The 19,967-nt window shown below is 41.8% G+C and overlaps 2 protein-coding genes across 11 annotated transcripts in view; both read left to right on the top strand.

Annotated features, from left to right (window-relative positions):
* JAKMIP3 (Janus kinase and microtubule interacting protein 3) overlaps window positions 1-2,323 on the top strand; it is a 159,361-nt gene extending 157,038 nt beyond the window's left edge. For 8 of the 10 annotated variants that reach the window (XM_060241397.1, XM_060241395.1, XM_060241399.1 and 5 more), the window contains one exon: window positions 1,828-1,930. Coding sequence is in view for 2 of the 10 variants with exons in the window: in XM_060241389.1 (XP_060097372.1) it covers window positions 1,828-1,956 (129 nt within the window). In the remaining 8 variants the exon portion in view is untranslated. Of the gene's footprint in view, window positions 1-1,827 lie in introns of all 10 variants that reach the window. The other 2 variants (XM_060241389.1, XM_060241390.1) reach the window with 1 other exon arrangement.
* A 16,783-nt stretch (window positions 2,324-19,106) lies between these two features.
* LOC132573717 (small ribosomal subunit protein uS10) lies at window positions 19,107-19,622 on the top strand. Its single transcript, XM_060241401.1, has one exon. It carries the CDS (start codon window positions 19,207-19,209, stop codon window positions 19,564-19,566), a length of 360 nt encoding a protein of 119 aa, XP_060097384.1. The 5' UTR covers window positions 19,107-19,206; the 3' UTR covers window positions 19,567-19,622.
* The last annotated feature ends 345 nt before the right edge of the window (window positions 19,623-19,967 follow it).

The raw sequence follows: 19,967 nt of genomic DNA, 5'->3' as shown, positions 1-19,967 counted from the left end.
TTTGTGAGCTACTGGCATTAAAGTTGTGAGCTACTGCATAAATTAGTTTACTCTGGGGCCATTTTTCCTAAGCTAAGACCAAAATGTGTGAGTCGGAGGCAAAAAACTGCGAGCTAGCTCACATTAACTCAGCTTAGAAGGAACACTGGTAATGGTATTAAGCCTGGCCAAGCTGATGGCCTTTCCTCTTAGACTGGAAATCCCAGGAAGAAAATAAATCTAGTTCAAAACTAAATTCAATATTTCCCTAGCAAAAGGGAAAGGTAAAACAAAAAGGTTCTAATTGTTTAAAAGGATGCAAACACATGAAACCTGCTCAAGGACTTGTTGTTTATTTGATTTCTATCCCGCCCTTCCTGCTAGCAGACTCCAGGCAGGTTACATCATTAGGGTTCTAACAGTAAACCAATTTTAAAACTACAGTACAGTAAAATCATAAAACAAGAAAAAGATGGCATTGTACCAAGACCAAATTCTGGCTCTGGTCAGTTTATATATCTACAAAGATGTAGGTCCAATACAATGGGTCCATATGATGTCTAAGGTCCCTGCCAATACCACTCCAAGTTGGTTTGGTGTGCCATTTCAGCAGGAGGGGCCAGAGGAATAACTCCATTTTACAGGCCCTGTGGAATTGAAAAAGATCCCACAGGGCCCTGATCTCTACCTAGATCTCTTTCCACCAGGTTGGGGCCAGGGATGAAAAGGCCCTGGCCCTAGTAGGGACTAAGCAGATGTCTTTTGGGCCGGGATATCCAGCAGTTGCTGACCAGCTGAATACAAGGCCCTTCAAGGTACATAAGGGAAGAGGCAGTCCTGTAGGTATGTTGCTCTCTGGCCAATCAGGGTCTTAAAGGTTAGAACTAACACCTTGAAGTGGATCCGGAACACTACAGGTCGCCAGTGCAATCTGCATAGCTCTGAATGAATGTGCACCCATGGACATTCTTATATAATTTTTAACAATACATTTCCATATTCAAATTTAATTCTGGTTGCCAGCAAAGGTGGAACTGACACTTTTCAGCTTACTCTTGAGTACTTTGTTCATATTATTTAAAAAAAAAAGCTCAATCCATTGATCACCTGCCCATCCATCCAGTCCACCTCCTTAATGCAAGTAGTTCATGGATAGCAGCACTGGGGTGTAGAACTATGGGTCTAATTATGTATTACATTAGTCTCTGGGTCCTCCCTGGGTCCCCATGATCCACATGTCCTACTGGGAACTTCTCAGGCACTCGGGACCACTTTGAATTGGGACTGAGACACACAAGGAGAAGAGGCATTTCCTCCTGCACCATTTTCCTGACTGAAATAGCCCTGGGGGCCCTCTTTGCTCTGTTAAGTGGATCCATATATTCTTATGGGGCACATGAAGGTTTTCACAGTGAGTAAATAGTGCTCCCCTGGGAACATTTGGAGGTAGGAAAATAACACAGGAAGAGAAGGCATAAGCAACTCTCTCTACATATGCGATCCTAATCCAAATCAGGTCCTTTGCACCTGGGAATTGAGTTCCCAGTGGAGGTTTTGCAAGCACACATCTGAATGACAGAATTTGTGGCAGATACAGACCTGACCTGTGGACTGTGTGTCATGTGGTAAGCTTCCTTTAAACCTGTTTCTTTTCTGTCCTGATCCTGTTACTACCTTTGCACAGGAAACAAGGAGGCATAAATGACCATTATCTACCTTTTCTCTTTGTCATACTGTTTTCTTCAATGTGTATGTACCCTCTGGAAGACTCACCTTACTGGTATGACCAACTGAATATAATGTACATTTTAATAACGTTAGTTTCTGTTATATATTTTTCTCTTTCAGCCTACAGAAAAAGCTAGAAATTCTTCTTTCATGGAACAACTTAACAACGGGTGCCACAATGAGAAGAAAAGCAGACATTTCAATTTCAAGAACCTAGTCTACATACTGTATTTTGACATTAAAGACTGACGATCTAATCTTTTGATCTTTTTTTATAAAGAAGATAAATAAGGACTCGTGAGAATTCTATTTTGAAGTGATCTTCTGGCAAGTGTAATTATAACTTTTTACAAAATAGTATTAGAACTGTCAAAGAAGAAAGCCAAAAAAATTATTAACAATTACTGGCTTCCTATAAGGAAGCCTCATCTTTGCTGCTCACAACAATTTCAGCTTTACATAAAAAGCAGTAAATTCATTCCAATGAAGTGAATATATTCTGGTTTCCTGCTAAGCAGGCAGTAAACTGCTTCTGTGAAGAAGTGAACATGTCCTGTTTTGTACATTGGTCCTCTGTAATGTTCTTCATAGTTGTTTGAAAACACATTGTGAATGAAGAGTTTGGAAAATATGGTTCATTGGACTAATACAAAAAGTACATTCCTTAGTATGTTTCCGTCAGTGAAAATGGGGAAGTAGATGCAATTAGATTAGCAGTAATCATTGGGAGAATCATATTCCCTTTTCACAATTCTGGATATAACAAAGGATTTGCTATCCCTGGCCGTGTAAAGTTTTTAAGTTTTCTTTTGCTCTAAAATGTTTCTGATGCTTGTCTGTGGAGAAGCTAGAAGAAGAAGAATGGCACAGTCTTGAGAAGCCTAAGGCACTGAAATTTTAAGATGAAGAAAAATCAAAAAGATCTTGAAGTTTGAAGCTAAAGCTAAAAAATAAATGAAGCAAATGTATCTCTGATCCCTAATATGAAAGCATTGTTCACAAGATTAGTTTATGATTCCAAGAAAGCACAAGCACCATGTGAAAATTTCTGTTGGATTGAAATGTAAATAAAGAAACCCGAGGGTGGAAAAATGCAGAAAGAAGATAAGGGAGAAGTAACCAAATGATAAATGAGGATTTACTGATGGAAATATATAGGTATGATTTCCCCAAGCTGATGTGGTCAAAGGAGGGACAAGAAGAGAGTAGAGGAAAGACGTGGACCCTTCTGGAAGAGCCAGCAAGCTCATGAAGCTCAAGGAGTTACACAAAGGTGAGAAGCTGGTCTTTTCATGTATTTACCTTCTAATTAACATTCTGATGCAATATTCTTTATGCAGAACAATACAATAGAGTGGTAGAAATTGTTTAAGAAAATTTGTTGGATGCTATGAATTTCTTCTATTAACGCTGGAGATATGCTCTGGTACAAAGAGCCTTGCACCATGTGAAAGAGCCCCTGTGTCAAGTTCCCCCCCCCCCTTGCCAGTTGCTCAGAATAAAAAGTCTTTTGTTCTTTATAAAGTTCCTTTTATTGAAAGATCCAGAGTAATAGATACAGACATCTTGTCCAAGTCAGATCTGGGGTGTCCCAGATCTTCCTCCAGTATATAGGGTAATATTCTAAACCATTGCCCCCCTCTCTCCAGCAAAGAAAGATACATAAGCATATTTTCCCAAGCATTCTTTGAGCAGAGAATGAAACCACTCAAGTCTAGCATATTAGATAAAAAGTTACTTCCACAGCATAGACAAGTGAGTTACCATAGTACTGAAAGGGTGGAAACTAAGGAGGAAAAGAGGATACAGGGAAACGGGGAAGATAAGAAACTACCATCCAAAACTTTCAGGGTAAGCAACGCTTTTAAGTATTCAGCGCAAGCAATGATTTAACTCTTCATGGCATATTTATTTTACATCCTGGGGCTAGCAAATGAGCCTCTTGCACCAGAGGAAAGCTCTTCCATTCAGGAAATGAAGTCATTAGATCTCATCAAAAAAACTTCTGCACAGGGAAGAGGGAGTAGTTTTCACTGATCCCCCACCATCACAGCAACCCTCTAATTCCCTTCTTATGCTTAACTGAAAGGAGTCCCCCATCTCCCAGAAACACAATTTTAGGGGCTATTTCAGGCTGCAGAGGAAGGGGGGAGACTGTGAAGTCACACTTCCATACGTGGACATTTTAAGCAGGATTCAACCTGATACATTTAAGTATAACACTGAGTATCATGTTGAGAAAATGATTTCTTGAGCTTAAGTGATCAAGATAATTTTCTCAGTGTAAATTACTTTTGTGCTTGTTTTGTGATGCATCATCTGTCTTCAGTTTAATCCATGGAGGTTAATTGTGGTTTTTTTGGTTATACCTTGGGCATCCTTATTAATTTTCTGTTTTAAAACGTATAATATATTTAAATACAGAAGAGGCTGTTATTCTGGGACATAAGAATTATAGACCGCATCCAAAACTTAATTACAGTAGTATAGGTGTGCTAATCCAATATACAGCAGAATCAGTAACCCAGTTAAAGTGGGATTAATTCCAACATTTCATTTTACAATCTTTTCCTAACAATACTTGCATGACATCTTAGTAGTTTTACTGGGGCTTAATTTTAGTTAAGTATACTTTATGTAATACAGGATGCAAAGCAAATATCACTGGGTTTTCTTTTGAGCTAATGGTGATGAGGAAAACACACTGGCTTCTGTTGTTTGTAGTTTGCATTATTTTTCATTCTTAGAAATCCATTATTATTATTAGATATTGAATATCAGCAGGACATTCACATCAGCTGTCATCCTAAGCATCTTTACTCAGCATGAAGTTTTCCACCAAAACTAATGTGCTCACTTCTACATGTTGTATATATAACATGGAATTTTGCTTTATTACAGTTCAACAGTCCCAACCAACATTATCCACATGGGGGCACTCCAACCAAAATATAAATTGTGTAGTTTTCTTTTTAAAAAAATATTGTTAGAGTCACCTTGTTTTTGTAAACCAGATTGGAAACTACTATATGCCAGGTTTGTTGTCATTAAGATTTTAATGAAGATAATTTTAAGAATTAATAGTTTCTGTAATTCAATATAAAATTGTACGTTCTAAAAGAATACTATTGAGATTAGTAGGTCTTCTAGTATGGGTGAAATAAACCTCTCTAAACCCCACACAATCAAAATAATAACATGCTACACTGCAAGTTGAATGTTCTTATAACAAGGCACAAAAGGAGTGCTACCAGCAGGGGTGGAATTCTAGTAGGAGCTCTTTTGCATATTAGGCCACACCTCCCTGATATAGCCAATCCTCCAAGCGTTTACAAGGCTCTTTTTTGTAAACTATTGAAGGACTGGCTACATCAGGGGTGTGTGGCCTAATATGCAAAGGAGCTTCTGCTAGAATTCCACCCCTGACTACCAGCTATAATTTCAGAGTACAAGGGCTTGAAGATGGACAACAGCCTACACTAGAGAGTGAGAGAGTTCCTAGCTACAACAGACCCAAGTTCCTAGCTACAACAGATCACCTTAAAGATAACCCTTCTGAAATTTTATTCCCCTTTGTTGGTTGAAGGAGATTTGCCACAGTGTTCTTAAAGTGCAGTTTAATGGGGGGAAACCATTGCTGTTTGGTAAGAAAGTAGGAACATGGAGAGAATAGAATGTAAACCTAAACCATTTTTCTCTAATAGGACCAAGAAAGGCCCCCCAAAAAATTAGATCAACATCTCTCGGAGAGCAATCCAGGAGATAAGCCAGTGCTCCTCAATGCACCATTTCCCTCTCCAATCAATAATTCTCCCTTGAAAGGAGCATATGAACAGTGATATTTTACAAGGTTCTAGCATCAGAAATGTTCCTGTAGGCTTCCTAGGTGGTATTTCATAGCCTCTTTGTAAATCGTTTGAGTACAGGTATAGGTCCAGACAGAACCAAATTGTGACCCCCAGTTTAATAGAAAGGGCTTGGTACAAAGCATTGATTTCATCAAAATCCTTCCTAAAGTCACAACAGTTAGAAAAGTCTGTGAACATATGAACATATGAAGCTGCCTTATACTGAATCAGACCCTTGGTCCATCAAAGTCAGTATTGTCTTCTCAGACTGGCAGCGGCTCTCCAGGGTCTCAAGCTGAGGTTTTTCACACCTATTTGCCTGGACCCTTTTTTGGAGATGCCAGGGATTAAACCTGGGACCTTCTGCTTCCCAAGCAGATGCTCTGCCACTGAGCCACCATCCCTCTCCATAGCTACATAGCTACATGTGAAGCTAGAAGCTACAGAATATTCTGTGAAGCTAGAAGCTACAGGGAATGACCACTTTTCCTCTTCGAGTAGGTCAGGAGAAGGCAACATGGAAATATGTTTAATTGTGAGTGAGTAGCAGAACTAAAGAATTAGCTTGTAATTAATTTGTCTCTAAGTATCCTAGAATCATAGAGTTGGAAGGGATCTCCAGGGTCATCTAGTCCATCCCCCTGCACAATGCAGGAAATTCACAACTACCTCTCCTCCCACATCTCAGTGACCCCTGCTCCATGCCCAGAAGATGGCCAAAAAAACCCAACCCTCCAGGATCCCTGGCCAAACTGGCCTGGAGGAAAATGGCTGCCTAATCCCAAAGTAGCAAACTACATTTCTTGTGAAGGTGAAAAATTATTACTAGTTTTAATATTATAGTAAAAAAGGATATGCAGTTCAGTTTGTTAGCTGAAAACCTACTAAAGTCATAGGGACAATTTCCCCCCCTAAACGTAAAAAGAACTCCAGCAGCTAGCTAAAGTAAAACTAGTTAATTATAAGTTTTAAAAGCTCTATTGTAACTTGAACAGGTATCCAAAAATTACTTTCCTTCCACAGGGGTGGGGGAAGAGGGAAAAATTATATTACAATTAGCATGAAAAGAGCTAAATTACTCAATATTAGCAGGCAAAGGCAGATTGATTAGACAGCTAAGTAGCTAATTGATAATTAAGTCAAATAATAAGTGCTAATAATTAATATAGACCAGCACAAAACTGGTTTAACTAATTAAATAATAATTCTAAAACATAAAATGAAAAGCATGGAACACGTGGCTTATATAGAATACAACAACAAAACAAATATTAGATTAACAAATATATGCATTAACAGACATATGCCATATATTCAGAACTCAGCACTTCTCTCTGACAAACAATTTGGAAAATGCCCCTCCTGGGCTTTATAAGGTAATTTAAAACTCTGTCGTATCAAAGTGGTCTATTGGGATGTCAGTAGCAAACAGAGCTTCATCAGAGAACAGTTCATTCAGCCAAGAATAATTTGTGTAGAGGATAAAAGATATCACTGTAGGTAGATGAAATTGAAAAATTAAACTGCATATATTGAATGTTAAAATATTTCACGCATTGCAAAAAGAATAGGAATAGGCAGCTTACAATTAAAATACCCTAATATTAAAAAAATCCATTAAACACAAACCATTAGAAACAAGCAACTGGATATAAAGAACATTAAAACTGTCCATGAACAGAAGCAGGCCATTTAAAAAGCAGATAAGATCTCTAATTAAAAATCTTTGTAAAAAAAAAAGATGTGTTTTGGCCTGGCACTTAAAGAAAGTAGCCAGGTGAGCCTCAAGGGGGTGGGTATTCCAAAGGTGAGGTGCTACAATCCAAAATGGCCTGTCTCTAGTCACCAACTACCTCATCTCTGAAGGAGAATGGGGCTTAAGAAGCAGTCTTAACAGGCTGTCTGGTTAGTATGAGAGGAGATGGTCCTTCAGGTACCCTGGCCCCAAGCTATTTAGAAATAGGGGTGTGCACTTGGTTTACCCAAGTAAATAAAAAAAATCCCTGAAAAAATACTTTAGCAGTATTTTTAAGGGTTTTTTAACCTGATATAGCTGAGTCCGAATAAAAGCCAATATTATTCGGGCTCAGCTGTGAGAAAGCATTTAAAGAAACTGCAGTCTCTTTAAATGCCTTCTGATTTCACTTGTCAAGTTGCACTGCTGGGGCAGTGGCACAGCTTGGGAAAGGCATTTAAAGAGACCATGGTATCTTCAAATGCCTTTCACAAAGTCTGCTCTGTATCCAGCACCATCTGATCTAATTAAGTCTGCAACACTTTCTGGTCTCCCTTTCAAAAAGGCTCTGTTCATTTTGGACTTTTTCATTGTGCTTTCAAACTTCTTTCTTTCAAATATTTAATATCCATCCTGTTGAAAAGTTCTGGGAAACTTTTGATTCATCCTAATAAAATGGCCTTGCACAGCTGTTTGGGGGGCACGGCTGTATTTTAATGGATTCCTGTGAATTATCAGACAGTCATCAGGTTTAATGGGGAACCCTTGCACAGTTGGTGGGTTTAAAAAAAAAAACAACTCATAATACTTCAGGAGTCTCCTAACATTTTATGCATATCAGTGTATCTTAATAATAATAATAATAATAATAATAATAATAATAATAATAATAATATTTAATGCATGACCCGCCCTCCCCGCCGAAGCAGGCTCAGGGCGGCTTACATAGCATAATATAAAATGCAAACATTACAATAATACAATAATAAAAGTACACTGGTTACATAATATATATTACAATTCAATTATATCTATTATTACATTAAAACCATCTAATTAAAAACATCAGATTTAAAAACCAACAAATTCGTTTGGTGCTACAGTCTTGATGTTACTCGTCTTACAATTTTACGTGACGATGGTACAATAGGTTCCACATTAAGAAAAAGCCAGCTGAAAGAGGGTAGTCTTGCAGGCCCTGCAGAACTGGGTAAGGCTCCGCAAGGCCTGCACCTCTTCTGGTAATTGGTTCCACCAGTGGGGAGCTGTGCCAAACCTAAAACATTGTACAGCGTGCAATCATTTGATTTCTGGTCTGTTGAGTGCTCTTATAGATTCCAAGGGTTAACCACCTCAATTACCATCTTAAAAGGCCCTTACATCTGTTAATCTTCTTCACAGCTGTTGCATTTGAGGGTCTGATAGTGTTTATTGGGAAAGAATTGATTGCTCCCATCTGCCAGTGATTCACTGGGACATCTATGCCCATGGGGACAGGCAGACAAGAAACAGTTTTTATACTGTGCGGAGTTACATTTGTATGTGTAGATTGGGGAAACTTTGGTAAATGTCTTGAGGCAAGAGACTGAAGAAATGAGCTTAATTGAAGAAGGCTTCTAAGCACACCAAAAGACTAGTCTAATTGCTGCAGAAACCTGCCTGACTCTTGACAGGGTTCACTGATATTGAACATACCCTGCTGGGAGGGAAGTCAGTTTCCAAACAGTAGCACATGGTGGAAGGGAGAGAATGAATGTACATGGCTCTTCCGAGAATAATAAAAAGAAGACAGTGTGTTGCTCAGCACTGCAGTGGCTCAGGCTTCTCAATGAATAATGTTTTTAATGAATGCTGTGTTGTTATGATCAATAGTTGTGTTTTAGGTGGGTGCCATTTTCAGATAGATGCCTGAGACAGTCATTTGTTTTGATTTAGATCTCACATATGCTTTTCCAGTCAAGTCTGCTGCATTTTACTCCCTTTGGAGAATTAGTATTTATTTATTTCTTTACATTTATGAATCACCTAATCCATACTCTGGTAGGGCTCTAGGCGATATGCAACATTGTTTAAAACATTAAAACCCATAAAAATAGTACATACCATATTAATACATTAATTTTAAGAATCAAGCGGTGAAATTTACAGTTTCTTCCCATTTCCAGTCAGTTACTACTAGTAGTTGTAGAATCAATGTTACTTTTATGTTATATACTAGGATATAATATATATACTTTCAATAGTAATTTAGGAGTTGTATACAGTATATTTCAGTAAACAAAGTGTTTTGTATTTTATTGATTTGCAAAATGTTACAAGAAGTGAGGGGAAACTCAGCTATCATCGGTGAGAAAGAGAAGGTCTCATATATGCAATCCATTGCTTCTAGTGTTCTAGAGGGCAGAATGTCCACAGCCCTAATAATCTCCTGTGGAGATGATGATTTTACCATTGTTTGTATCAGGTGGAGTAATCTCCCACTCCTGGGACTTCACACACACACACACACACATACAAACAAACACACAAGAGTGTTCAAAGCACTCCACTTACATTATCACAGTACCTTGTCAATATCCTGTTCTATAAACCCATGGCTCAGAGCCATCAGCTGGTTCTCAAAGCTCCACCTACTGGGTTGTGAGCTCTATAGAGTTGTCATGATTGTCTGTCTTTTGGAAGGCCCATCTGGCTAGTCCTCATTTATAGGAGCAGCAGTGCCACGCCTCCTCTTTTTGCATATGTGCACAGAGAAGCAGCAAGATGACTATGTCACCCGGTGGTGAAGAGACTCTCTGGCTCTTGACTTTTTCCTCAACATGGTAGATCTTTTGGTGTTTGGATTCTGTTTTGTTTTCACAGCTTTCTAAATCTGCTGCTCACCATCCTGAACTCGATATCAGTGAGATCATAACTCTGACCTCCCCCCCCATCCTCCCCCCTTTCTGTCACCTGACTTCTTGTCATGTGATTGCAGCTCAGCAGGTTCTGGTTTTGGAAAGGTTGAAAACAATTCTTTTAAAGTATTATTATGCTTATATTGCTGAATGGGAGGAAAGGCTCAGCCTGATGAAATATGACTTACCTTAAGCTACCTAGTGAGTTCATGGCTGAGGGGGCATTTGAACCCAGGACTTCCCACCTCTTAGTTGTAGCCACTGTACTGCATGAGCTCTCAGCATATACTTGCATATATGTGTTAATAACTTGAAAGCATTTGGATTTTAATGAGCAAATTACAGTGGAATTTTACTTTTAAAGAGAACCTTCATTTGCTAAAACGCCCCTTGAGCCTCTATTTATAAAAGAATTCAGCTTCACTTTTTCTATCTCAATTTTATTTTTAAGCATTTGGAAGAGATGACAGCATGTTAAAGCAGCATATTTTATTACATTAACTGCTATCTTTATGCAAACTGTAAATATGTATAAGATCCTGAAGAGAACAAAGGGAGCGCCTGATTTGCCTGAAGTAAAGAGTTAATTAGCTGGTGAAACTGGAATTCAACATCCCACTCTTACATTGAGATCTTGGAAGTAATAAATTAGTCATTTTTTTCTGCTTATTAATTTTGTGTGGTACATTTAGTTTTCCTGCATATAACACTTCCTTGAAAACTTTTCAGTAAAAATCTATTTAGAAACCCTTTTACAAAGCAAAAGTTTGTAGGGAGGTACACTGGTCCAAAGCAAAATCCTACCAGATGCATGGCCTGCAAGATGTGTTTTCTCTTCTCCTTCCCTTTTTGTGTTCAAGTGCTTTGTTGTTTGTGGCTCCAGCACCAAGGGGAGGGGCCAAGGTAGGCGCCCCAGGCAAAATTGCTCCCTACCAACACATTCTAGTTTAATTTACAGTTTCGATTAAAATAACACACAAGCACACCATTTCCGGAAAAAGTGGAATAAAATTGGCCGGAACTTTATTGGTTACAGCTGCAGTAAGCCTTGGCACAGCATGGGGTAAGGATCCCACTCATCGACTGGCCCGCCTGCCAGTCGATGGTCCGCTGGTCACCACTAGGGCGGAAGCCCAGAGGTGGTCTCCCCTGCCACCTGAGCATGAGGGTAATCCCCCGGTTTACATGCCCCTGGGCTGGGCACATCAGTCGCCCCTCACGCCAAGATCCCTTAAGGGGATTCCCATACTCCGGAACTGGGCATGCAGGCCGATTTCCTGAGAATAGATCCAGCCCCATGCTGATCCAGCCGACTCCCACCAAAGCTCCTACAGCTGTAGCCAAGGGCATAGGGAATCCCTAGTACTGTGTAGACAAATATCTATACCACAAATGAACCCCCTCAGGACAAAGCAGAACCTCCAGCCATGTAGAAATGTTCGGGTGCTGAATCCAGCGACCCTCCAAAGCATCCATGATACTCTGCAGCCTCTTGGTCAGCTTCCGCTTTGCCAATTTCACCATATCCACAGGGTGTACCACCATGCCAACTTTGACACTGCAACCCGTTCCAACCAGCAAATCATCTCCACCAGGAGTATCTCCCACAATGTCTTCAATGGCGCTGTGTACCAGCACTCTGCCAGAGTGAGCTCCGAGTAGTTCTCCACCAAGTTGTATCAGCAGCATGTTGGGGGATCCATGGGTGACCAAATGAGACCACACCCTGGGGAAGAGGTCCTTCCACTTCACCTCTCGCTTACCACACCAAGTAACTCCCACTTTGTCCTGCAGGCCAACATACAATCCCTAGCCAGATAATGCTGTGTCTGCAAATCCAAGCTGACTGGTGCTGTTCCCTCTGAAGCTAAGAGAGTCAATGGCAAAAGAGTCAATGGTAAAGAGTCAAGATAACATGCTGTGTCTGCAGATCCAGGCTGACCGGCCCTGACACCCTGAAAATGACGGTGTCAACTGTAAAGAGCAACAATACACAGCGGAAACCCAATGCAGCCTAAAACAAATCTTGTAAACCTCTGAGTCAGAACCAGGGGCATCCCATTCCATGCCTCCCTATGTCAATTGACTCCCACATAAATCTACATAGACGCTTGACCAGTGCACAACGTCATGCTCCACTGATCTGCAATGTTGTGCCCACAGATTCCAATGGATTCTTGCTGGCCCCCTGGAAATGAATGAATTGATGTTAGGCATCAGCTGTTCTCCTGAAATGGAATAAAGCATTGTTACACATCTAAAGCTATTTGCAGATCGATGTACATCTGGTTGCCTCAGTGCCATTTCCATGGCCCCTACATTTGAAGGCTGCAAGGCATCCTCCAACGTGCTACATCCTGCCTGGCACCTTCTGGCTGAAGTCACATAGCCTACTTGTACAAGGCAGCGTAGATTCATCCCATGCACAATGTATGCATGTGAATCCATATGTATTTGTGTCATCGTCCATCCTTGTTGTCTCCCTGGGACTGAATAAGGCATAATTAATACTTAGTGTTTGAGCAGACTTCGGAGGATTGTAGAAGACAGGATGGCCTGCGTGACTTTGTCCATGGGGCTGAAAAGAGTCAGACTCGACTGCGACTGAACAACAACAAAAATTACTTAGTGGCCTGTGCAATGTGCCTGCAACTGCATCCACTGCCTCCCTGGAACTGAACAGACATTGTAAATAGAATAAATCATCAGCAGTTTATGCACAAGAGTGTGCATGCAACTCCTGCTCCTTATGATGCAGCGCCACGCTCCTTATGCTGGGTCTCTAGCACTGAATAGACATTGTAAACAGTCTAAATCATCAGCAGCGTGTGCCAAGAGTGTGCCTGCAACTCTGTGCTCGTTATGATGCCTCACTGGAATTGAACAGACATTGTAAGTAGACTGAATTGTCAGCAATCGGTGCACAAGAGTGTGCCTGCACCTCCATGCTCCTTCTGCTATGTCTCTAGAACTGAATAGACATTGTCAACAATCAGCTGCCCCAGTGTAACCTGCCAAAGACCTCACTGCATCCCTAGGCCACTCAGGGTCAGCCAACCATGCACCATGCCACTCCCTGTGTGCTGCCACCCTAAATGGAATACGTACGGTCAAGAGTCTCTGGCTGTGTTAAAGATGGCTGCTGGTGCGCAAGGCTGTGCCTGGAACCCCATACTTCCCAGCACTGCCTCCATGGAACTGCATAGGCATTGTTAACAAACAGCAGCCCAGTGCAGCCTGGTTGTAATGCTTCCTGAATCCAGGTGAGGTTATGTATAGCCAGGCCAGGGTCCAATGACATGCCTAGTTCTTGCCACATTCCTGGAACTGAAAGACGTATTAACAATTGAAGGTCATGTTAACAAATGGCAGCCATTTCACAGTACCGTGACTACAGTTGCCCTCAAGTCCAAACTCATATGCACCACATACCTGGACTGGAAGAAGGTAGTGTTACCGAGTTCCTCAGAAAATTGTACTGAATACCTCCCCCCATGGAGGTGAGACAAGGCATCTGTGACATTAATATCAATGCCCACTGTGTGACAGTAAGAAAAATATGAAAGAGACTGATAGGTATGCTAAGGGCAGCAGATAACTGTTAGAGGAGGGGACATGCACCATTCTCTGAGCCATGGATTTTTAAACTTATTATTAGTAGTAAATTATTATACTACTATGGTTCTGTGTGCAAGGCTTTGCTTCCTTTGGTGTGCCATGTGCTAAGGGACCCCAGGCTTCCGGCCCTGGCCATGCCTCCAATGGGAAATGTGGCAAGGTAAAAAAGTTTGGCCACCGGTGCCAGGCTATGGAACCTTGCCTCCTGAAGGTGAAATGCAGTATCTGTGATGTTGTTATCACTACCTGGCTCATGGCCAGTTGCCAATTCCTGGACATCTCACTACAGTCACCTTCCCACGTGGAACTGCTGCTGAACATACTGCTATACCCAACTATATCTTTTTGCTGTCATCCATTCCAGCACATTATACTGATGGCATGTCCCCATCTAAGTGCTTCTCAATCCGAGTGATGGCTCAGCCAGTGCGTGTGTAAGACAGATGTGGTACGAAAGGTGGACCCATAGCCATGCCCTATGCAATTGGCACTGCATGACATGGCATGTCCCCATATGCACTCTGCTGGGCCAATGAAGGAGACCCCATGTGATGTGTTTTGATGTAGGCCCTGGCAATTGTGTACAGGCCTCAAAGCTGCGCGACTCAAAGACTGCAATTGCTTCATGGCTACAAATAGCCTCAGTTGAATCCCTATGAAACTAGTGCGGCTGCTGGTGGTGACAGGGCTACTGGCAATGCCACAAACCCTTAATGCCTGGGCCAACCCCACTGGCAATGATTCATCATGCAGCAAAGTCCCTTGACTTCACCTTGTTTGAAGTGCATGTATGGATACCTTTGTGTATTGCTGAGGTGGTACAGATGCCACCCCTGCCCTGCTTGCTCCTCTCCTGCCCTCCAGGCTGTTGACCTACAGCTACTCATTTTAAGATCTCCCTGAGCCACTGGAGGGCCTGGCCTCTGAGAAAAGGACTGGTTCTGACAATGCATCTCTGCTGCTGACCACTATCCAGGTGTGGAGAAGGACGCAGTAGACCAAGCCTTAAGGAGGGCACTGTAGTCCGATTGGTGAGCCTACTCAAAGACATGCTGTGCTAGACTTGAAGAGAGGTATTTGGAAAAGATGATATTGGATTTATACCCCCACCTTCCACTCCCAATCTCAGAGTGGTTCCGATTTCTTTTACCTTCCTCCCCCACGGCAGACACCTTGTGAGGTGGGTGCAGCCGAGAGACCTCTCACAGCAGCCATCCTTTCAAGGAAAACTCCGCGAGGGCTATGGCTGACTCAAGGCCATTCCAGCAGTTGCAAGTGGAAGCGTGAGGAATCAAACCCCGTTCTCCCAACTAAGAGTCAGCACACATAACCACTACACCAAATTGGCTTTCTAGACTTTAGTGAGTGCAAGCCCCCCTACCCCACACATCTAGCCACATCAGCATACTGAGTGTTTGAACTATGCACCCCGTGATTAGCAGGTGCTCAGCTGCTGAGCTGCCATTCTTTGTGAGGAATAATTTGCCAGGGTAATTCACACTGAATATAGACCTGTGGGTGCTTAGCCAGCCCTGCCCCTCTGCATCTTATTATGACTGCTACTATTATTATTATACATCTTTTTAAAATGCTTCAGATTGCCTAGACTGACTCTTAAAGCAAAGGTATCAAATATTGGATTCAGGTTGCTGCCATTCCATCTTTCTGTTCCATGCAGGAAAAAAACAGACTTCTATACAAAACTTGGCCTCCGTTTTGGCAGAATTTGGATCATTCAAAATTAAGTATACCATGCTGAATTCCGTCTTATCATTCAATTGCAGTTTGAGGTAGAGAACTGCTAAATGAGGACTGCCTTTTTGCTGGATACGTCCTAGATATTACACAATTTAGGTGTGAAATCAATGCTAAACATTGGTGCAACTGAAAGGCTGAAGAGGTGAATGGGGGTGGCTTGCCATTGCATGCATCTGTTTGGCCACCTTAAACTTCCCATCAAAATCCTACCCTGACCTAACTGCTACACCTGTAAGATCTGCTGAGATTGTTCAGGCTGTCCTGCTGAGGATCTATGTTCTGTCTCTCCTTCTACCTGCTCAGTTTAAATATCTATCCCAGTCTAACTACCTACCTAGCTACCTGCCCCCTCTTCCATTTATCTAACTACTCTCTTCACTATCTACCTCCCCCTAACTGTGAATCCCAATACTGTCTCCAAAAGCTGCCTGAACCCACCAGTAGTGATGGAGCTCATCACCCAGAGGTTAGGAGCCTATAAATGTGCATAAGACTAAGTCTGAGAAATCCCCAGTTAGCCCCTGGAGACTGGCAATACCTGTCTCTAGTTTATACATGGTTCTAGGCAATCCCCAGCCAGCAATTGGAGATTAGCAAATACAAATCTGTGCCTTACTGCTTCTGGAAGATCCCCAAACTGCCTCTTGAAAGTTGCCAACACTTGAATCATGGGGAGGTGGGGAGAAGGTGTCTGTGTGAGAAATTCCTGTGCCTGGGAGATGCCCTGGAGGGAGTTGGCAGTTCCAGCCCTGTGCCCCACTCCAGATTTTCGCCTCCCTTGTGTGCAAGTGTGGCCATGGGGGCAGAACCAGTCACAGGTGCCATCTTCTTTGAAGCTCGAGCAGGTGCCGTTGTGGTGGAGGCAGCTCTTGGCTGTCATATAGATCTTGTTACTGGGATGTTGCTCTGAACTCAGAAAAAAGACAGTATTTAAGAGTGGCCTCCTCTATCCCGCTGCCTGCCATAGAGGACCAAATGCAAAGCTGAATTTAGAGTTAATGAGAATTTAGAGTTAATTTTAACTCCTGGAGTGATCTCCCCAACCCCCCCCCCCTTTTTTTTTTGCTCAACTGGGGAAGCAGATCCAGATGCAGCATAAACAAGCTGCTAGGGGGCTGTGTTTCCTTGTGGGGGGGGGGGGTTACCCTCATGAAGTATCCCAGCAACGTGGAAGTAAAAAACATTTCTGCTGCTTTTACCCGGTCAGCTCTTATGCTCTGTCCCTTCCCTTGTTGCTGCCTTCTCTGGGACTCTGTGCTCCTGATCAACAAAGCCACGGTGCATGGCCTGGAACTGGGGCAGAGTGTGTCCATTCCAAGCAATCCGATGGCCAAAGAGGGCAGGCGGTGCCAGCGCTGGGTCCTAAGTAGCTGCTGCCCAGTCCTGCCCTCCAACCAACTCCAGAGACGGCTCATAGGGCCAACATCAGGCTGCTTCCCACGCTTGGCCTTGCCCGCCCCCTCCACCCGAAAACAGGCTGCCCTCCCTCTTACTCCTCTCTGCGGAGCCAGTCTGATGACGAGTTCTAGTGAACTTGAAAGCGGTTTTATGTAATTTTTTTGTTGGTCTTCATAAAAGATTACTGACATGGACCAATTTTGCATTAGACCTTTAATCCTGGTTTAGCCCTGACCCCAAGCTGACATTCTGCACTATAAAATCATAGAGTCATAGAGTTGGTTTCTCTGATTCTAGTGTAGAATGTCAGTTTGGGTACAGAGTTAAACCAGGATTAAAGATCCAGAGCGAAATTGGTCATGATTTTGGTTTTTGCATTTATTAAAGAGTAACCATATTTGTTAATAAGCATCAGTTAGATGCAAACTCCTGAAACAAATGGAGTGTGTGGGTGCCTACCCCACAACTTCATAAAATTCTTGCCGAGTATTATGGGAAATGACATTTGGGAACCTTGGACAAAATGCCACCCAATAACCCCCGTTCTTGCATGAGCAGAGCCAGTTCAGTTTGCCCAGAAGCAAAGGGGAGATTTATGGGACAATTCCTCCTTCCTGTGATAGCATGCGCTATGGTTCTCATGGTTCCCTTAATGCAGCAGTGGCTTCATAGAGGAGGAGGTTCAGGGGACAGGGATGAGAAGACAGGGGAGATCAGCTTCTGTTAATTAATTTAATTGCTGGAAATCTGCTGTTTACTTACCCTGACTTTATAAAGCAGTTCGTTAGCCTTTCGACCTCTACCCCAGCATCCCCATCAGCAGGTTCTATAAGCCAATAGCGAAATAGCTGCAGGCTCTGCTCAGCTGTCACCTGTTCATCATGCCCACAAAAGTCGCAGGTGAGGGTGGAGGTCCTGCATAGCCCTAAAAGAGTCCAAAGGCTCTATGTTGTACCATGGAGGCAAGCCAAAAGCAAAACAACATAAGCACTGTGTAAATATGACTGCCAAATCACAAATATATAAAATAATGGTTTATTAATGAATTAATAGTGATACAAAATGTATCCTCAAAATGTCACAAAATTTTTAAAATGGATTAAGGACTGTTGGGTCCTGTTTATTAATTTAGTTTCTCTGCAGGGCTTTTTTTTTTAGCAGGAATGCACAGGAACACAGTTCCAGCTGGCTTGGCATCAGGGATGTGGCCTAATATGCAAATAAGTTCATGCAGGACTTTTTCTACAAAAAAGCCCTGTGTGAAACAATGGTGATGTCAGGGGTGTGGCCTAATATGCAAATGAGTACCTGCTGGGCCTTCTACATAAAAAGCCCTGTTTATCTGCATGCCGTTCACAGGGAGAAGTTCCAGAATCGCATACAGCAACTGTAACTGACCATCCCAGTGGCTGATATCAGCATTAATGTAAACTGTATTGTGACAGAATATATCAATGACTCCAAAGGAGATTAAAACAATAGCAACATATAGTTCTTGAAAACAACATTTGGAAACAACTTGGAGAACTATCAGATCAAAGAGCTACGCTGAACTTTTTGTATCATTATAAGCTAAGAGAAACTTACGGAGCCTTGTGGAGAGTTGTTGTGACTCTTATTTGTTGAAAATTTGTGACATTTTGAGAAAAGGTTTTGTATCACTATTAATTCATTGATACACCATTGTTTTGTATATTTGGGATTTGGCAGTCATATTTACACAGTGTTTATGTTGTTTTGCTTTTGGTTGTATGTTTAGCACAGTGTCCCTTTACTTGTATTCTCATACCATGTAGGCAAGCAGCTGGACTTGTTCAGATAAGACTTCTCATAGGCACTACCATCATAGACACAGAGGCCCTGATAGAAGTATAGAGATTTGAACTTTAATATAATTTAAATCAATGAGGTTTAAAATTACTTATGTCCCATTGATGACTGTGGGAGTTAAGGATATATAACTAACTTCCGTTTGATCAGGACTGGGGATTCAGCTGTTTGGAACTGGGCACAGGGGACTAGATTTCTTTCTTTCTTTCTTTCTTTCTTTCTTTCTTTCTTTCTTTCTTTCTTTCTTTCTTTCTTTCTTTTCTATTCTATTCTATTCTATTTTGGATTTTAGCAAGTACATTGTGTTAGAAAGTTCGCGTCTGTGTGGTATTGTGCTCTCCTGACTCACCGCTGTTCCTTGGGCCTCGTTCACTTCGGCCAGGAATAAGTCGGTCAGGAAAGCTTCAAGGCAGCCATGGCATTTAAAGATACTGGCAAAGCGCCTGTAGAACAGGAAGTAGCAATTCACCGAATCAGAATTACCTTGACAAGTCGTAATGTGAAATCACTTGAGAAAGTGTGTGCAGATCTGATCAGAGGTGCGAAAGAAAAAAACCTAAAAGTGAAAGGACCTGTTCGCATGCCTACCAAGACTCTGCGAATCACTACACGGAAAACACCATGTGGTGAAGGTTCCAAGACTTGGGATCGTTTCCAAATGCGTATTCATAAGCGTCTAATTGACTTGCACAGTCCATCAGAGATTGTCAAGCAGATAACTTCTATCAGTATTGAGCCTGGTGTAGAAGTTGAAGTTACTATTGCTGATGCCTAAATGATTGTCATCTGTTTCAATAAAAGTTTTACTTGCCTTTAAAAAAAAAAAAAAAGCAGGCTGTGTATGCTGTAGGGCCTTAATGCTCATAAACTTTCATTGAATCCAGACACAGATGACAGACCCACTCCCCATTTTAAGTAATAGCTAGAAGTCCTGGGGAAGCACTGGACCCTGAAGAGTGATGATTCTAGTAATTCACATTAAAGTTTTTAATAAGGCTTTTCCAAAAGTCAAAAACTGGGACAATATTAGGACAATAATTTGTCAAGAAGAGACAGGTGAAAGCAGGTGTTGTCCTTGGTAAACGAAGACAGCTGGAGAACATCCAGAGCACAACCAAGGATGGGAATTTGAAAATCTCCACATTGCATACCATTGTTTAATTGTTTAACCCCCCA

The sequence above is a fragment of the Heteronotia binoei genome, chromosome 6 (genome assembly GCF_032191835.1).
Source record: "Heteronotia binoei isolate CCM8104 ecotype False Entrance Well chromosome 6, APGP_CSIRO_Hbin_v1, whole genome shotgun sequence".
In the NCBI taxonomy this organism is placed as follows: domain Eukaryota; kingdom Metazoa; phylum Chordata; class Lepidosauria; order Squamata; family Gekkonidae; genus Heteronotia; species Heteronotia binoei.
This window is presented reverse-complemented; position numbering and strand designations above follow the sequence as displayed.